Source organism: Pleuronectes platessa, chromosome 10, assembly GCF_947347685.1.
Source record: "Pleuronectes platessa chromosome 10, fPlePla1.1, whole genome shotgun sequence".
Classification (NCBI taxonomy): domain Eukaryota; kingdom Metazoa; phylum Chordata; class Actinopteri; order Pleuronectiformes; family Pleuronectidae; genus Pleuronectes; species Pleuronectes platessa.
The window spans coordinates 17,808,819-17,824,501 of record NC_070635.1 but is presented as its reverse complement, the minus strand read 5'-3'; the positions used below and the strand labels follow the sequence as shown (position 1 = coordinate 17,824,501).

Genomic DNA, 15,683 nt, shown 5'->3' with positions numbered 1-15,683 from the left:
TCAGAGTAATAGTAATCAGTGTAATCAGAGAAATATCTCCACCATGGTACATCAACCTTAAAAATTAAATCAAGTTGCACCCAAATGAAAATACTGATAAATATCAGTTCGCTAAATATCACTGATTCTTTCATCAAGAGTCAAAAGTTATTCCCCTGGGGGTAATATTTTCTTTCTGCAGTTTTAAGAAAAGTCCAAAACATTATTTATAAATTCAGATATTCATCAATCCACAGTCAATGTAGACACCTGTCGTCCAGCTATGAAGACTGTAAGGTACAATGCAGATCATCTTTGAGGTGAAAAGGTCGTAGTTGCAGTTAAAGACTTGTGACCGGAGCTGGTGTTTCGCATCTGTACCTTGTCTCAACCTTTTTCAGTAAAAATCCCTTGCTCTCCTGTTTTCTTAGTTCAATGCCATTAACATATCTTACTCTATTATACTGTAAAGTCACCACCATCACTGGCTGGTGACCTGTCAATGTTTTGTGGAATTGGCACAAGAGTGTATGACCTTTAAGATCACAAGTATTACACTGTGCAAAGCAGTTCCAGTTTGATGCCAGTGTCTGTGCTAATTTCAGAAAAATGCAATTGTCATTTTAAACAGCAAATGCACTAAAATTGATCTGAGTGCCAGTGGATGAGTGACCTGACCTTTTCTGTCAGCTCCCACTCTTTTTAATTGTTTCCTTTTGTTTGCCTTCAATTTTTCCTTTTTAAGAGTGCAGCAAACACGGTTTTGTGAGTTTTGTGTAAAAGATTATGAAAAAGTTGTTCTGGATTGCAAAGCTTTAAACATGTTAATCTTTTCTTCTGCCCACAACAAAACTCAAAGCCTTGAAATCTCACTCTTTTTGCATGACTGATAATCCAAAGGGTGTGACACACAGATGGAGTCAAGGGGTCAGTTCTCAGTGTGGCCAGTCTTCTACTGCAGGGACCTGATTTCATCTGTATCAGTCTTCTCATGTCATATAATGAAGTATTTTAAGGATTTATTGAAAACATGGTTCAATGTTTTCCTAAACTAATTCATTACTTTGACTTAAAATACTACAATTCACTCTGTTTTTATAAGTCCTTGAACTCGTTGTGACATTACTCCATCTAGTGGAGGAATTAAGCATTACTCTTTAAGTGGAATTCGAGCAGAATGTAAAGTACACTAGTAAACTGAAATTGTGTATTTGGCCCAGGAAAGGACCTGGAATTTAAAATGTGATTTTCAGATCATGGACACACATGGAAACACACAAAACTGATAACCGCTGCCAGGATGAGCAGGGAAAATATAGGTTTGTATTACACTCTCTTCCTTTCTTGTTGGTAGAGGTTTCAAATGTTTCTCTCAGTCTCAATAATGACAAACAAAGGCTTTTTTATATCAATGTATTAATGTTTTATTCTAATTACAATAAACAGAATATATCAGTCCCTTATTTGTACAAAAATACCTGAAAAGGTTACAATTATGATTTATAAGCCATTCAACTATGTACAGATTGAAGCAAAGCACATTATGAATACAGGACCTCTCTCTTACAAAAAAGAGATAAGCTACTGTTTTCTTTTTGCATTCCCTGAAATACGTAACAGTTTATATTTCTATATGTGTACATATAGAAATATGTGTATATATGCACACATATATACACATATTATATATATAGACATATATACATATATATTTACTTTACTCATTTGTACAGCCATGGTATCTTGCATCGTGAAATGTTATGAAAATGCAAAAGAGCCAAGATGAAAATCCATCAATCCAACTTTGCAGGATCGGGGCCAATTTGCTTTCGATTTTAAAACTCAACTGAAACTGCAGCAGAAAAAAAACGAGCATCCACCCTCAAGCACCTTTTGGCGCCAGAGTTTTTGAGTGTGAATGGTCCCATCTGAACCATTGCTTTATCTGTCTTTATGCAAAGAAAGAGAAGTCACCAGAGGCACCATCTGTGGTAACATGTCACGTGGCTACCAATACTGTTGGTTCTTTTATTTACACAATCTAAATGTGCACTTGATCATCTCCATAATACACAGCCTAATATGAGTAAATGGACCAGATTAGGCTGAATCGATGCATGAAAAATTAGCATGTGTTTTTTTAATTGAAAACTGAGGCTTAATAGCTAAATCAGCTCAGGTAGTCAGGCAGGTAGTTTAGGCTTCTTTTTTTTTCTTGTTAAATGAACATTTTAAACAATAATATTAAAAAAACACTGTTAATCTAAATGTACTCTTTTTTTTAAGCACGGGATCTACTCAATTTTGCTGCGAGGATATTTTCAAGTAATCACAACTAGCAGATGGGTGGTGCACATAATGGAGAAATGTTAACGACTTGCAGCTCAATGAAACTACAATATTCACGAGTCATCATCATCCTGTACATAGACATCCTCGAGACCTGATGGACCAGTAGTTTTTAACATGCTCTTAATCAACCCTGAGCAACCCAGTTACATTCATCTCTGTTAAGTGTAAAAAATGTGGAAGTCCAAATCACCTGATTCATTAGTCCATGTATCCACTATTTGAGTTTGATTTCTGCCTTTTGCATTGAGAGCAACTAAGATCCAGCAACTATCTTCTTTGTGAAACACTGACTCCACCGTACAACACGTGACCCGTCCCTCGCCTTAACCTCAGCTACCATTCACATCAGTCAGAGAAAATAAGCAATATTGGGAATTTACGAAGGAGAGCAAAGTGGGTGGAGTGAATCTGAATCTGAGGGGACTGTAGATTAATACTAACATCAACATTTCAGTGAGAACCTATTCAGCAATCCAATCCAGATTACAACGAATCATCAACATCTCAGACATGAGATCCCTACACAAAACACATTCATGCAAAAGATCAAAACTACCTGCTAATTTAAGTTTCTTCACTCTGAGATCAACGCCGTGACCCAGCTGACCATGTTGATGTGGTTTGGTTAGTTCCCTGTTCATTGCAGTTATAAGGGTATAAATTAACTCAGAGGAAATTGTGACAATGCCTTATTACATATATTTTGTTGTGAATTTTTTCAAATATAACTAATAGTATTTTAAGATATTTTAACTTGAGTTTAAGGGACTTTTACCTACATCTAAATCTCTACAATTTTTTCCTCAGTAAAAGGCATTTCAACAGTGAATTATGAGCATGTTGAGGTTTACTTGACCCAGTTTCCCAAAACATATGTTGTTTTGTTACTTTAATTCATATCTATGGTCACCTAGTCAGTGATTGGAGGAAAATGTGAGGCTTTTTTTTTATTAAACTTGTTTGAATTCTTGAAAGAAGATATCTTTAATAGATTGGGGTGAAAAAAAGAAACATTAAAAGGGTATGAAAATATATCTTAGTCATTATTAATGCTTTGGGAAGCTCAAGTAATTTTGTTATCAATTTCACAACATTCGGGCTGTCATATATTGGAATGACAATGTTAATACTATGGATGCAAGTGTTCTTTTGAAAAAACATCACTTCATAACAAGTGTTGATGACAAAATAATTCTGAATAATCAAAACTTTAAAAAAAAATAGTCCATAGTTGCTAGGTCATTACAGTAATAAAAATAATAAAATAATAATAAATCACACTGGTCAATCATTTCATGGTAACAAAAGAAAACAGTACAGAACAGCGCTGAGAAAAAGAAATCTAACATTTTCAAGTAATCACATCCAGATAAATAAATACATTTTGCTGCAACAATACTTTAAAAATGATTGAGTCATTGCATCTTAGATGGTGACCACGCAAAGTGTCGATATAGTGCGGCTATTCTGCATCTCAGATGGTCGGTCACCTGAAAAAAACCTGCAGGTAAATAAAAGATGGCTGCTTTCAAAGGAGTGACGAGAAATTTCAGGCGAAGAAACAAAAACAAAAAATGCCGTTTGTCTTAAGACATTTTAGGAAGAGGGATTCTGAACCCAATTCAACGGGAGAGACGCAAGTGATCACGATTAGTTTAGATAGCTTCCCCGAGTTTTGAGGTGGCAGAGATCTTTGCTGAAATCCGTATTCTGAAACTACCTAAGAGTTGTGTACCCTCTGCCCTCAGTCTGATGCTCTCTTTACTGTCACAGCATGCACTGCGAGTCAGTAACTCAAATGTAGAGACATGGATTAATAGGTCCTGTGAGTTTTGCACTCTGAAGCCTAAATGTTCCAGCTCTACACTAGAGAAATGTGGGTTTCCCGTCTTTATTTTTTATTTTTCCTGTGGTCTTTCAGCTTGAGAGCAGGGCATCAAGGAGCAATACACCTGATATTCTATTGGTTTGGGAGTTTTGACAGACATGTTGGACAAAAACAGATTGTTCACCTACGCACAGAAACGGCACAGGAGCTTAAGCTGGAGAGCAGGAAAACGGAGTGCAAGCGCTGGGCTTTGAGTGCAAGCGTAACAACATCTGAATATGAAATCAACAAGTCCTGCTCTCAAACTGAATAAAGAAACAAGACATTATGCATTGAGACTGGGTGAAACGGGCAGAGAGGAAACGTGAAGGAGCCTGAGAGGCAGCGATCGTTCTGTTTTCATAATTCTGATATGTGACAAACTGCTCTCTCTTCAGATTGTTTATCTCAAACAGGTGGTGTGCAGTAGGCAGTGGGTGTGTGTGTGTGTGTGATACAGTTTGTTCACAGGCAGGTAAAGGCCGCATCGTGCGACGTGCAATGCACAGCGTCAACTATCAGTGTGGAGTCAGAGCCACCGAAACCACGATGGACACCTTCTCTCTATCTCCCGGCTGAAGTAGTTAAGTTTGGCAAAGAACAACGGAAGATTGGGTTTCCTTTCATTTGCTGACTGTTACGTGTTAAATGCCAGTGATTACCCTTCCCTGTGCTGCAGCGTGGAGAGAAAAAAACGACGTTCTCCGCTATCCCACTTTATCTGATGCAACAGGTAGCTTTATGTAGACATGTAATTGCCTGTAGGGAGAGACAATGGATAGAACTACCACATATGGCTTCTTTTGAAAAACTCATCCTGGATACAGTTGTTTTAATACTCGTAATATTACCCTGAATGACACCATGGTTTTGCTCTTTTTGTGAGAGTTGCCCGGGACAATAGACGCGTGCAGTAGAATAACAAGTGCAGATTTACCCCATTGTAGCTTATACAGAGAAAAGAGGGTTTTCAAATATCCAGACTGCAAAAAATTGATATGAAACAATGAATACAGATGAATTTGATGACAAGACATACGCGTATCAACGAGAAAAGAAACCCTGTGTTTTCAGAGATGAGCAAATTAATTTCTGAGAGGATGATGAATGCAGTCCAGTATAAAAATACTATTTTTTTCTCCAGGTACTTTGACCTGACAAACTCATCCACGCTTAATTGTGGACCTTGCATGCCTACAACACTAGAGGGCAGCGGCATTGTCTCACAGTTAAGTCAAGGTCATGCACTGTCAAAGGCCACTCCCAGTTCGGTGCGTGCAAAACAATCACCTCTCCATCTGCAGTTCATTCTTTGAGGACGTGTGATGAGAAGTTTGCGGTGAGGAAAGTGTTTATTCTCAGGAGAGCAGAGTGGTCCTAACCGAAGCTCGACTTGTCCTGCTGATTGTCCAGTTGAAGGGAAACACAGACTTCGCTTCAAAACATCCAGGTAGGATTTGGGGTCCAAGCTTATTGACGACTGTGGAAAGTGAGACCGTGGATTTTGCAACAGCGCTGACACCAATGGCAGTGTTCATTCCCTCTACGCCCTCTCTTCACGGCCGAGGGACAGCGTGGGTGAGTTTGCGCGTCCGACTCCTCAAACATCCATGCAAACTCAAAAGAAATCCAACAAGTCAGCGGTCTCTGGCGGACTCACGGCGATATAAAACAACGACAATGAAACATCAGTCAATTCACCAGCTTCTTATAAAGATAAAAAAAAAACCACAAAGAACCGCCCGACAGCACGATTCCTTTTGCTTTGCTTGTTCTAGGCAGAGTCAGGTCAAGTGATGGGGGCGGAGTCAGAGGATCTGGAGATGTCATAAGGCCACGACGGTGCACGGGTGTTTGAGTTTACAAGGCAGCACTCCTCTGTTGAGCTGGTAGAACTCTACCAGCTGAATCAGGTCGGTGAATTTGGTGGCGCCATCGTCAAGGCTGAAGAAGCTCTGGCCGTCCTCTTCACACTGGAGGTGGCAGGGGGTCCGGGTGAGAGAGAGCAGGGTCACAGCAGGGGGCGACAGGAGAGAGAGGACAAGGTGAGAAAACGACCACAGCTACGATTTTGCACGTCTGCACTTTTTTTAGCAACAAATATTATTATGATCGCATCAAGCTAGACTTTTTAATTCAAATTTGAACTTAAATTATGTTAATTCCTTGCTTTGTGGGATTCGCACAATGACAAAAATGGAAATTATTAGCAAAGGTGAGGGAGTAAAACCTTTTTTGATCAACATAACAGTCAAAGTCACTTTTACAATTCCCCCCCCCCCAAAAAAAAGGATCACCACAAACTGTAGAAAACCAAAGTATTTCTGAAAATTATCAAACACATTGAGATTCATACCGGTAGTATCTGGAAATGTTTGAATTTCTGGTGATGGCACAAAGTGAGCACAAACGCCTTGGGGTTACTCTGACTGACTCTCAGCAGAAACAACCTGAGGACCAAAAGAGGAACATGGTGAGAAAAACATTCAGCTGCATAATAAAAAAATACTTCAACTGTTGTTTCTTAGTGTGTTTGTTCCCCAGCAGGATTACACAATATCTACACTACCAATTTCTAAGGAACTTTCTGGAGGGGTGGGGCGTGATCCAAAGAAGAACCCAGGACATTTTCGTGTAGATTTGGATCAGGGGGTGGATCTAGGATTTTTTTCCCCCACACTTTCTTTAGCATTTCTTTATAAAAGGCGTTTTTTAAGATTATCCTTGATTCCTCAGAGAAGAATTCATGGATCTTGCTCTTGATTCATTTGTTGCAGACCTAATACAAATCAGGATCTAATGAATGATAAAAAAATGTATTATGAATGGGCCTTGGTGCCTCTACTTGGTGTATGTCTAGCTGTCGGTGTGTTTAAAACTGCTCCAGCTCACTCACCCATCTACTTGTCCCTGCTGGTGGATAATGCGATGGGATTCTTCTCTGGATATCCTGCCGTGAAACCACAGCTGTGCTATGTGGATAACTGCAGAGAGAGAGGATAATATATTAAAATCTTTCAAATGATCTCAACTGACAAAAATAAATGTGAAAAAGAGGTGAACAACCAACACAAAGTGTGGTTGAACTTACCTGAGCTTAGTGAGGAGTGGTGCAGTGGACTGTGGGAGCCTAATATGTTCATTCGTTGACTCCTCTTCTGAGAGAGATGCCACACAAAGACAACACAACAGGGATTATTTCATGAGTCTGGTATCTTACATCAGAAAGAATGTTTCTACCACACACACACACACACACACGCACACAGCTTCACTTTAAAAATCTCCAAAATGTAAGAAGAGAAGTTCAAATGTTATTGATGTTACTAATGTAGATCAAATATATGTTCTATCCATGATTCCTTTATATTTAAGTTTGAAAATGATCTACATACAATATTAATTACATTAACTGAATAATGTGAGAGTGTAAATTCAGATTCATTAGACATAATCTGCCACTTTTGCCATCAGCCCTTCCGCTTTATCAGCTTTAAGAAAACACAAACAACATTTGTCAGGTCTAAGTAAATGAAGAAAATCATCACTGGAACAATACTCTGTATGAATATTTGAGCAAAGACAAATGGTGCCATCTGTCGAGATGTGTCTCAGGTCTGCCTGCAGCATTGTTGACAGAGATGAGATTAAAACTGAGGCTGTGTCTCACCCTCCACGCGTGTCCCTCCTCCATGGCAGCACTCTGGGCCTCCACAGGGTTGTCGATCACCCTGCCTATCCTCCCTGAGAAATCCATGGCCACGAGGGAGTTCTCCGACACACTCCGCTAGGGGGCAACAGAAACACACCAGTTAGACGTCAGTGCTCCAAAGTAATGCTATGAGCTGAAAACGAAAGAAAATGAAAACTTACCACGGGAGCTGAGAAGTGTGAAATTAAGGTTTTTCTTTGTTGAGGAATCTTGTAATTCTGATACAATCCAATCCCATACTGTGAAGGAAAGAGGGGAACACAATGGTCAACAGACATTATAAAAATCCTTAATACAAATATTTCAAACATCTGTTTACTGATTTCGAACAGTTCTCAGCAGCAAAACAAATGCACAAGAAAGAATGAAAAATGGAAAGGAAACTATATCCTTTCTAACCAAAATGGCTCTAAATTGGTATAGAATAAAAAATATGCTTATTTATTGTTTGAGATATTTACTTGTCATTTTTTAGACAGTTACCTTAAAGAGTCGGAAGGCGGTCATCCAACAGGTCCTCGCCTGCTCGTCCTCGGCACACAGCATCCTCAAGTCTTTCAACTCCCCTCGAGCTTTGTTGGGCTGCAAGAGAACATTTTTCAGATTCAGAACAGAGATAAAAAACGACTTATCATGATATTGTATAATTTGTCACCACCGCCACCGTTATCATCTTCATCACTAAACTCAAAAGGATGATGAGAAAAACCTCAGTATTCAGAAATACAGCAGTAAGCCAGAGGCTCTCATTTATTAAGTACAAGCCAGTGGTCGTTTTGTGAGACTCTGAGCTGCACAGGATGTCAATCATGACTCGGCTCCCAATGTTTCATGAGGAATCGGCTTCATCTCAGCACTTTGATCTGCGACTCACCTTGATACAGAAGCCGTAGTCTGTGGGCGCACCGTGATACTTTTTGCCTGTGATGACAGTGAAGATGTTGCTTTCTTCTAAGTCTGCGAGTAACTGTAGATGTCTGGGCTCCTGGAGACAGAAATAATTAATAAGTCAGAGCAGCGCAGAGAGACACGGCCCGGAGGCACGCTGAAAGACACAGACCACCATCAATAACAGCCCTGTTTCTTTGACGGTAATTACATTTTATCAGGAATATTTACTACATTATTGTAAAAATGTATTTAGTACACGCATTAATTCTAAAATGATAGGATAAAGACTGTAATCATAAAGCAATAATGTAGTTTATATCAAGGAGAGGTGCAACTAGATTTATTCTATCAGCTGAAGATGAAAAGATGCCGTTACCTTTGAGGCTCCTTTCGTCGAGCAGTAGAGTCCCGAGCGCCGCAGGAACATGTAAACTTTCTTCCACGACTTCCTCCCCACCTCCTTCACGTACAGATACCCCTGGATCTCTGGACAGCTACTGGTCGTGAGGAAGTTCTGAAAGATGGAGCAACAAATACATGATGCACAACATTGGGGATTTATTCGCTCTAATAATAGTCTCTGTCAAGGACTCTCTGCCTCGGGAGGATCACATCTGAAGCCTGTACGCTCCCTTTCACCTGGGATTGCTTTTTCCTGTCAAAAAATAAACGGTCACCCCGGGTTTCCTGCATCAGTCAGACTGACGGGCCGATAATTGAGACGACAGGCAGGTTTTTGGCTTCTTACACACCACAGCAGTGACCACACTGAGATCAGACATTTTGCGAGAGTCTGAAACACCAGCTGTGCATTGTAGAAGAAGGCCGACAGGATCAAATTTTCAGCTTCTTGAATATGATTTCTTTTTCTGGTTTCTTTGCTCTTCTAATGAGAGTAAAGTTAATATTTTTTGTTTGTGGACAAAACAAGACATTTGAAGAAGGTGATCATGGTGTTCGGGAAACACAGATCAATATTTTTTACCATATTCTGAAATTTTATGGAACAAATATCTGAATCAAGTTGCTTAGTCCATAAATATGTATAAAAAATAAATAAATAAAAATACATACATACATTGATAAGTTTATGGGTTATGTTTTGAGGTGGACCTGTAATTAGTTTCTGAAGATATTATTTTATATTATGGATTAAAAAGAGAAAAAGCATGTAAACACAAAGTTTGATGCAACATGCAACCACAGTACACTCTCAGTCGACATGCAGTACATTCTTATTGGGGAACCTTTAAGATTAATTGTCTTGAGAATTTCTGAAGTGTTTTGGATTTTGCGGGTTTCATGCCCCACAAACATATAATTATGAAGTTGTAGGTTATGTTATTAGAGCTGAATTGGAACTTGTGGCTGCGAGGTAACCAGTTCCAGAGGACGCTCAAGCACATTTTCCCAGTGTTTTGGAAACAGCCTCACAATGGGCCTCATCATGCATTTTTTTCCTAGAGTTCCATCCAGCAGTTTTACTTTTCAGCCTCTACACCTTGAGGCTTTATATTGACATATGGTTCTTGCGTAACGGCAAACATCGCCAACACCTGCTCGGGCTCGGGTCATAAAACATCTCGGTTTGGACAGCACTCTAATTGAGTGCAAAGATCTTGTGTTTAGAAGAAGTCAAACACTGGGGATTCCTGACACAATTTTGGCTCCCCCCCATCATCCCCATTCATTTATTGACTCCTCTACGTAGAGCACAACGGAGCGAAACGTCTATGTGATCAGCCGGGGGGATTTAAAAGCTTTCTGTGAGTGGCAACGATGAAGGGATGGATTCCCCTTGTGGTTGTGCCTCTGACAGCTCCATTACATGATACAGGAGAGAGCCAGACTGCATGTTAACCCTCCATCCATTAAAACCAAAGCTCTTCAAAGTCTCCACAACCTTTTTTTGTCTGCTCTCCTCCTGGACTTTTTCTCTTCTTGCGTGTTTTGAGAAATCTGTCCTCCTTGGCCCGGGAGCGGTCTGTGAGGCGGAGAAGTGGCTTGACACACGTTGGAGAATGTGCACTGTGCAAACACACCGCAGGCAGGTGAAGAACAGCATGTTCTATAACTGACTGACTAATTCCATCCATCAGAAGTGTCGGACCTGCGGTGCATGTGCCGAGACAGTCGTGTGTCAACATGGGATCAACAGTAGTTATTACTGCAGGCTCTGACGAGACAGGCTGTCTCAGGGTCAGAGGTGAGGTATGTCTGCTTGATTGTACAGTATGTAACGGGTGCTGACTCAAACACAAACCGAGCTGTGTGTGTGTGTCAGACACGGGAGAAAGTGGGTCTGTACTTGTGTGTGTTCCATGTACCTGAAGGAGCTGGGATGGTGGAATCGTGCGATTGCTTTCCTGGCACCACGCGACCATGTGCTCCGGGAAAAACGTCTGGTGGAAGAAGAAGAAGACGGCGGCATTAGAGGCAGACGGAGACGATCAGTGTGGATAATTACAGGGTGTAAGGATTTCGTGACAGAAGAAGAAGCATCAGGAAAATGTCGCTACTACAATCAGCTGTCATAATATATCACAAGTATACTTAACAAGTAGAGAATTTTTTTTTTTGAGGAACATGCCTGTCATTTCATCTCTGAAAATGACAGGCATTGCATTATTAAGAGCAAACAAATACCATTAGCAAGTGTTTACGTAAAAATATCTGCTGTCATGAACTATTCTTCTTGTTGTCGCAACTTTAAAGTTTTTGTTTAAAATGATCAAAAAACTGCAAAGCCTAAATCCAAAAGGAGGTTTGATTTTGGTTACAGGCTACAGGTGTAGCATATTTCAACAAGAGGACGTCCGGAGAGACATGAATGTTAAGAAACGTCTTAGCAGCAGCAATTACCAAGGGGTTTCTGAAGAATTCATATTTGGCATAGTTCTTCCTGAAGAGGAACCTACTGTCGCTGCTCATGGAGGCCTGGACCTGAACCACCAGCTCATGGTCTTCTAGACAGCGCTCTGAGGCGAGAAGGGGAAAAAAGAGAAAGAGCAAGATTATTTTAACTTTGAATTTTGATTATCGGGCTGGCTAATGTCATAATAGTAAAAAAAATAAAACGTTATTATCATTGTAAGCTCTGTGTACCCTGAAATTAGCAGGGCCGCTCTTCTTTGGTGCATTAAAACAAACAATAAATGAACCAAAACATAATAATATAAACAGTATAAACCTAAATATACCCTGATATGGAAATAAATAGCATTCATATGTTATTGCCAATGCGGATACAACATGATTGCACATAATAATAATATAAGATATCCTGTCAGATGGGTGAATATTAATATGAATATCTGAAAAAGTATTAGAATAAAGAATAAAGTTTTCATGGTAATAGTTATTAATTTTAATATATAAAACACAGTTGTTTTTTTACAGTGGAACTCTCTAATGACCTGTGCAGATATCATCATTTAAAGGGGGAAAAAAATCTGTTAACACCATTTCTCAGGAGCCAGAAACCAGAGAGTTGAAGAAAAACCCACCACCACCTTGATGTATTTTAAGCACCAGCAATCTACTATATGATTAAAGGCTTTTCTTTATAAAGTTAATATATAATTTTAGGCGATACTGAACTCAGCGTAAAAAAGAAAGTGGTCGATGTGCCTCAACGGCTCCAAAACTTTGCTGGCTTTCATTTAAATTGCTCGGTGGCCTGGAAGGATCTTTTAAATTGCAGACTGGTTTCAATGGTTTGTGCTCATCAAACCAGCTGTGACGGATGATCAGACCGAGGCCGCACTCTGTGGATGTGAATGGAAGGAGGATGTGATTCATCTCAAAGTGTGTCCGTGAATAAATGTGGTCAGGGGTCCCGGTGATTTATATTCCCTGAGTGCGATGCAGAAACCGGACATGAATCAGTAGATTCCAACAGCCTTACAAGTTTTCTTTTTATAAAAAAACATCCTTTTCTTTCCCCGGTAGCTTTAATTACAGTTTAATAAACTTTTGCACTACCTCTATGGTCTGACACCTCGCCCTGATGTGAAAACTGAGCACTTCTGACAACAAAGTCTAGTTTCACGTACCCACTCATTCTTCCTCTCCTTTCCCCTGTGTCACATCTCCCAAACACTGTCACGACTCTTCTTCTCCTCCCTCCCTTCATCCTGTCGTCTGTCTGATGAGTCACTCATGTTCGTGACAGTGACTCACCCCGGCAACACTACCTCACTGTCCCGGAGTTGTTAACCTTTTTTCATGCTGACAAGTCGAGGTCAGTGTCACTTATCTCAAAGGGGCCATTTCATCCCATTCGGCGTGGGCAGCGGTGTACGGGAATAGGCTTCTCTTTTCAAACACACTATTGTTCGGGGTCTCTCTCAAACGGCTATTCTCGTCTACCGCCCGACCACATGTGCACACATTAAGTGTCACGGCACATGTGCAGTGCAGACCTACAGTCTGTGCACACACAGAAACACACACACACACGCATGTTAACACCTGAGGAGGATTCTCACGAACTGACTCATCTCATACTGTAAAAGAAATAAAAAAATACACTCACCTCAAATGACTAAACACACTTATTTCCAAACACTTTTCTGGTATTCCAGTGGGTCACTCAACATACACAGACGACTATAAAACGGTCAACACTTAATGGAGAAGGAATTTACATTTACAACAAGCTACTTTTGATAATTATTGGAAAGATCCCGCAAAAACAGAACTGACAGAGCTATAAACCAAATCATTGGTCAGAAAAACTCAATTACGGTTATATATATACTTATACATCTGTACAATACTACTATATATACACAGGAATAACAAAAACAATATGAGGAATTCTATTGTTTATTCCCACATCCTTTTTCAAGTGTGGTGTTTCAGTTTGAGAGCAGGACTTTCAGTTTCAGATTTTATAAGGCTTTACCATAATTCCCTGCGCTTGCACTCTAATAGCCCCTGCTTTGCTCTGCTTGCGCTCAAACTGTACCCCTGCATTCAGACATTTTGTTGCTTGGACAGATTGCGCTCCAGCTCAAGCTCCAGCTCTTCTTGTGGCGCTCATGCTGATTCTGTGCATGTGTGAAAGCATCTGTTCTTGAATTTGTTTCTTCTGCTTTTTGATTTTTTTATGCATCAACTCAATTCACCAACCAATAGAATGCCAGGTGTAGTGTTGATAAAGTTTTAGTTTTACCTCTTGGAGTGATCTGTAAGGGTGGTTACTTTAACCGGGTTTAAGCACTCCCATCCTTTACGACTTTACCATAACACCGACTTCCTGTCGGTGTGCACAAACTATAAATAATGGCTTATGGCTCAGAAGTCAAGCAGATCCAGTGTGGGACAATTTCATTTATCAACGCCACACCTGCCACCCTGTTGGTTGGGGAAATTTGACACTTCCAATCAAAGCGGAGATGAGAAATCCGAGAGCAGAATCTGAGTGCAAGCGTACAACCAATCTAAGCACAATCAGGGGTGATTTGAGTGTGTCTGCAGGGGGATCACACACACAAGCACACACACACACACAAGCACACACACCTTTAATTTGAACTACTGTTTCATCACATCTAATTTACTGAAATTCCTTAACATAGAACATGATGACAAGTTTTCCCGGACCTGAACAGAATGAGGTTTCAGTACAGGTGAGCCAGAATAGAACAAGAGCTATAATAGATTAGAGCTACTCTGAGCCAAAAATGATGTCACTCACAACGAGTCAGCTTAACTGTATTTGGCAGCATGGCGTTGGCAGCGCTGATGAGAAATGTAATCAGATCTTGATGGATGGTGAAATATTAGGTTAGAGCAGTGGGACCTGTTCTTTGAATAATGTAATATATATATAAAGCATGGTGGCGCAGCAGCTCGTGTTTGTGTGTGGATGTGACTGTAAATCCAAGAGAAAAACAGACACTACACCTGCGCGAGTTGTCTGGTTGAAAAGGCAGAAACGCAGAGTTTTCATATGTTTTTCTTTTCCTCTCTTGATTTCACTACAAGGCACACTGCACTATATAAAACCTACACCCCTTTCCTCTCCCACATCTGTTAAACTGTACAGACATGAGCGTGGAGCACAGGCTCAACTTGTATTCCATAAGTGCTTTATAATCGCCCTCTCCTCAGGGGGAGGTTGGGTTTTTCTAACGTTCAGCTGCCCACAGCTTTCCAAATTTACTGCGATGGTGCCAAGTCTAACACAACATCGCCCTGACAGAAACGCAAAGCCCTTCTCCTTCTTAATGTGGCAACTTGTCAAAACTCCCTGATTGAGCAGGGGGTTTTATCACCGTTGTTTACTTTTTACAGTATGTCCTTGTGTCATTTTTACGCCTCCCTTGACAAAAAGTGCCAAGCTCAGTTAGCTAAATATACATATGCCTTTATTCCCCTTTATATGAAGGATTTGCTGTGTAACATGTCGTCCCTCCCATCTTCCCTTCTTCCCTAAACTGTAATTTGAAATCCTCCACCACTATATTATTCCACTTTCCTGAGAAGCTCGCGCCGTCTTCATTCAAAGTTCAGAGTTCGCTGTCTGGTGCAGCGAGGAGCTTCTATTTTCAGGAGAGTGAACCAAAAGAACCTCGACTATGAAAAATATCCTTTAGAACTCCACATCAATTATCTCCATCACCCTTCTGCCGTGTCATTTATATCACCCGATCGATAACATTACACCGACGCTGATACTGAGACGAGTGCAAGTCGTAAAAAGGGTTTTGTTACAGTTACCTTGGTGCAGCTCCGAATCCATAACCTTCAGTTATCACCTGCTTTTCCTTTAGTTTCTCATGTGCCGGCTTCCGCTGTGAGCCCTTCATGTCGCTCCACTTGAAAAAAAGCCACCGTAACATAATATTCTGCATAACAATCTCTCTTCACAGG

General features: G+C 40.3%; 1 protein-coding gene across 5 annotated transcripts in view; it reads right to left on the bottom strand.

Annotated features, from left to right (window-relative positions):
• Positions 1–3,296: 3,296 nt before the first annotated feature.
• grb10b (growth factor receptor-bound protein 10b) overlaps positions 3,297–15,683 on the bottom strand; it is a 62,386-nt gene continuing 49,999 nt past the window's right edge. For 4 of the 5 annotated variants that reach the window (XM_053432167.1, XM_053432168.1, XM_053432170.1 and 1 more), the window contains 11 exons: positions 11,664–11,779; positions 11,129–11,203; positions 9,178–9,315; positions 8,785–8,895; positions 8,394–8,492; positions 8,072–8,149; positions 7,869–7,985; positions 7,290–7,356; positions 7,095–7,182; positions 6,555–6,648; positions 3,297–6,171 (listed from right to left, as the gene is read on the bottom strand). In XM_053432167.1, coding sequence (XP_053288142.1) covers positions 6,025–6,171; positions 6,555–6,648; positions 7,095–7,182; positions 7,290–7,356; positions 7,869–7,985; positions 8,072–8,149; positions 8,394–8,492; positions 8,785–8,895; positions 9,178–9,315; positions 11,129–11,203; positions 11,664–11,779 — 1,130 coding nt within the window. In that variant the 3' untranslated portion in view covers positions 3,297–6,024. The remainder of the gene's footprint in view (positions 6,172–6,554; positions 6,649–7,094; positions 7,183–7,289; positions 7,357–7,868; positions 7,986–8,071; positions 8,150–8,393; positions 8,493–8,784; positions 8,896–9,177; positions 9,316–11,128; positions 11,204–11,663; positions 11,780–15,683) is intronic. The other variant, XM_053432169.1, reaches the window with a different exon arrangement.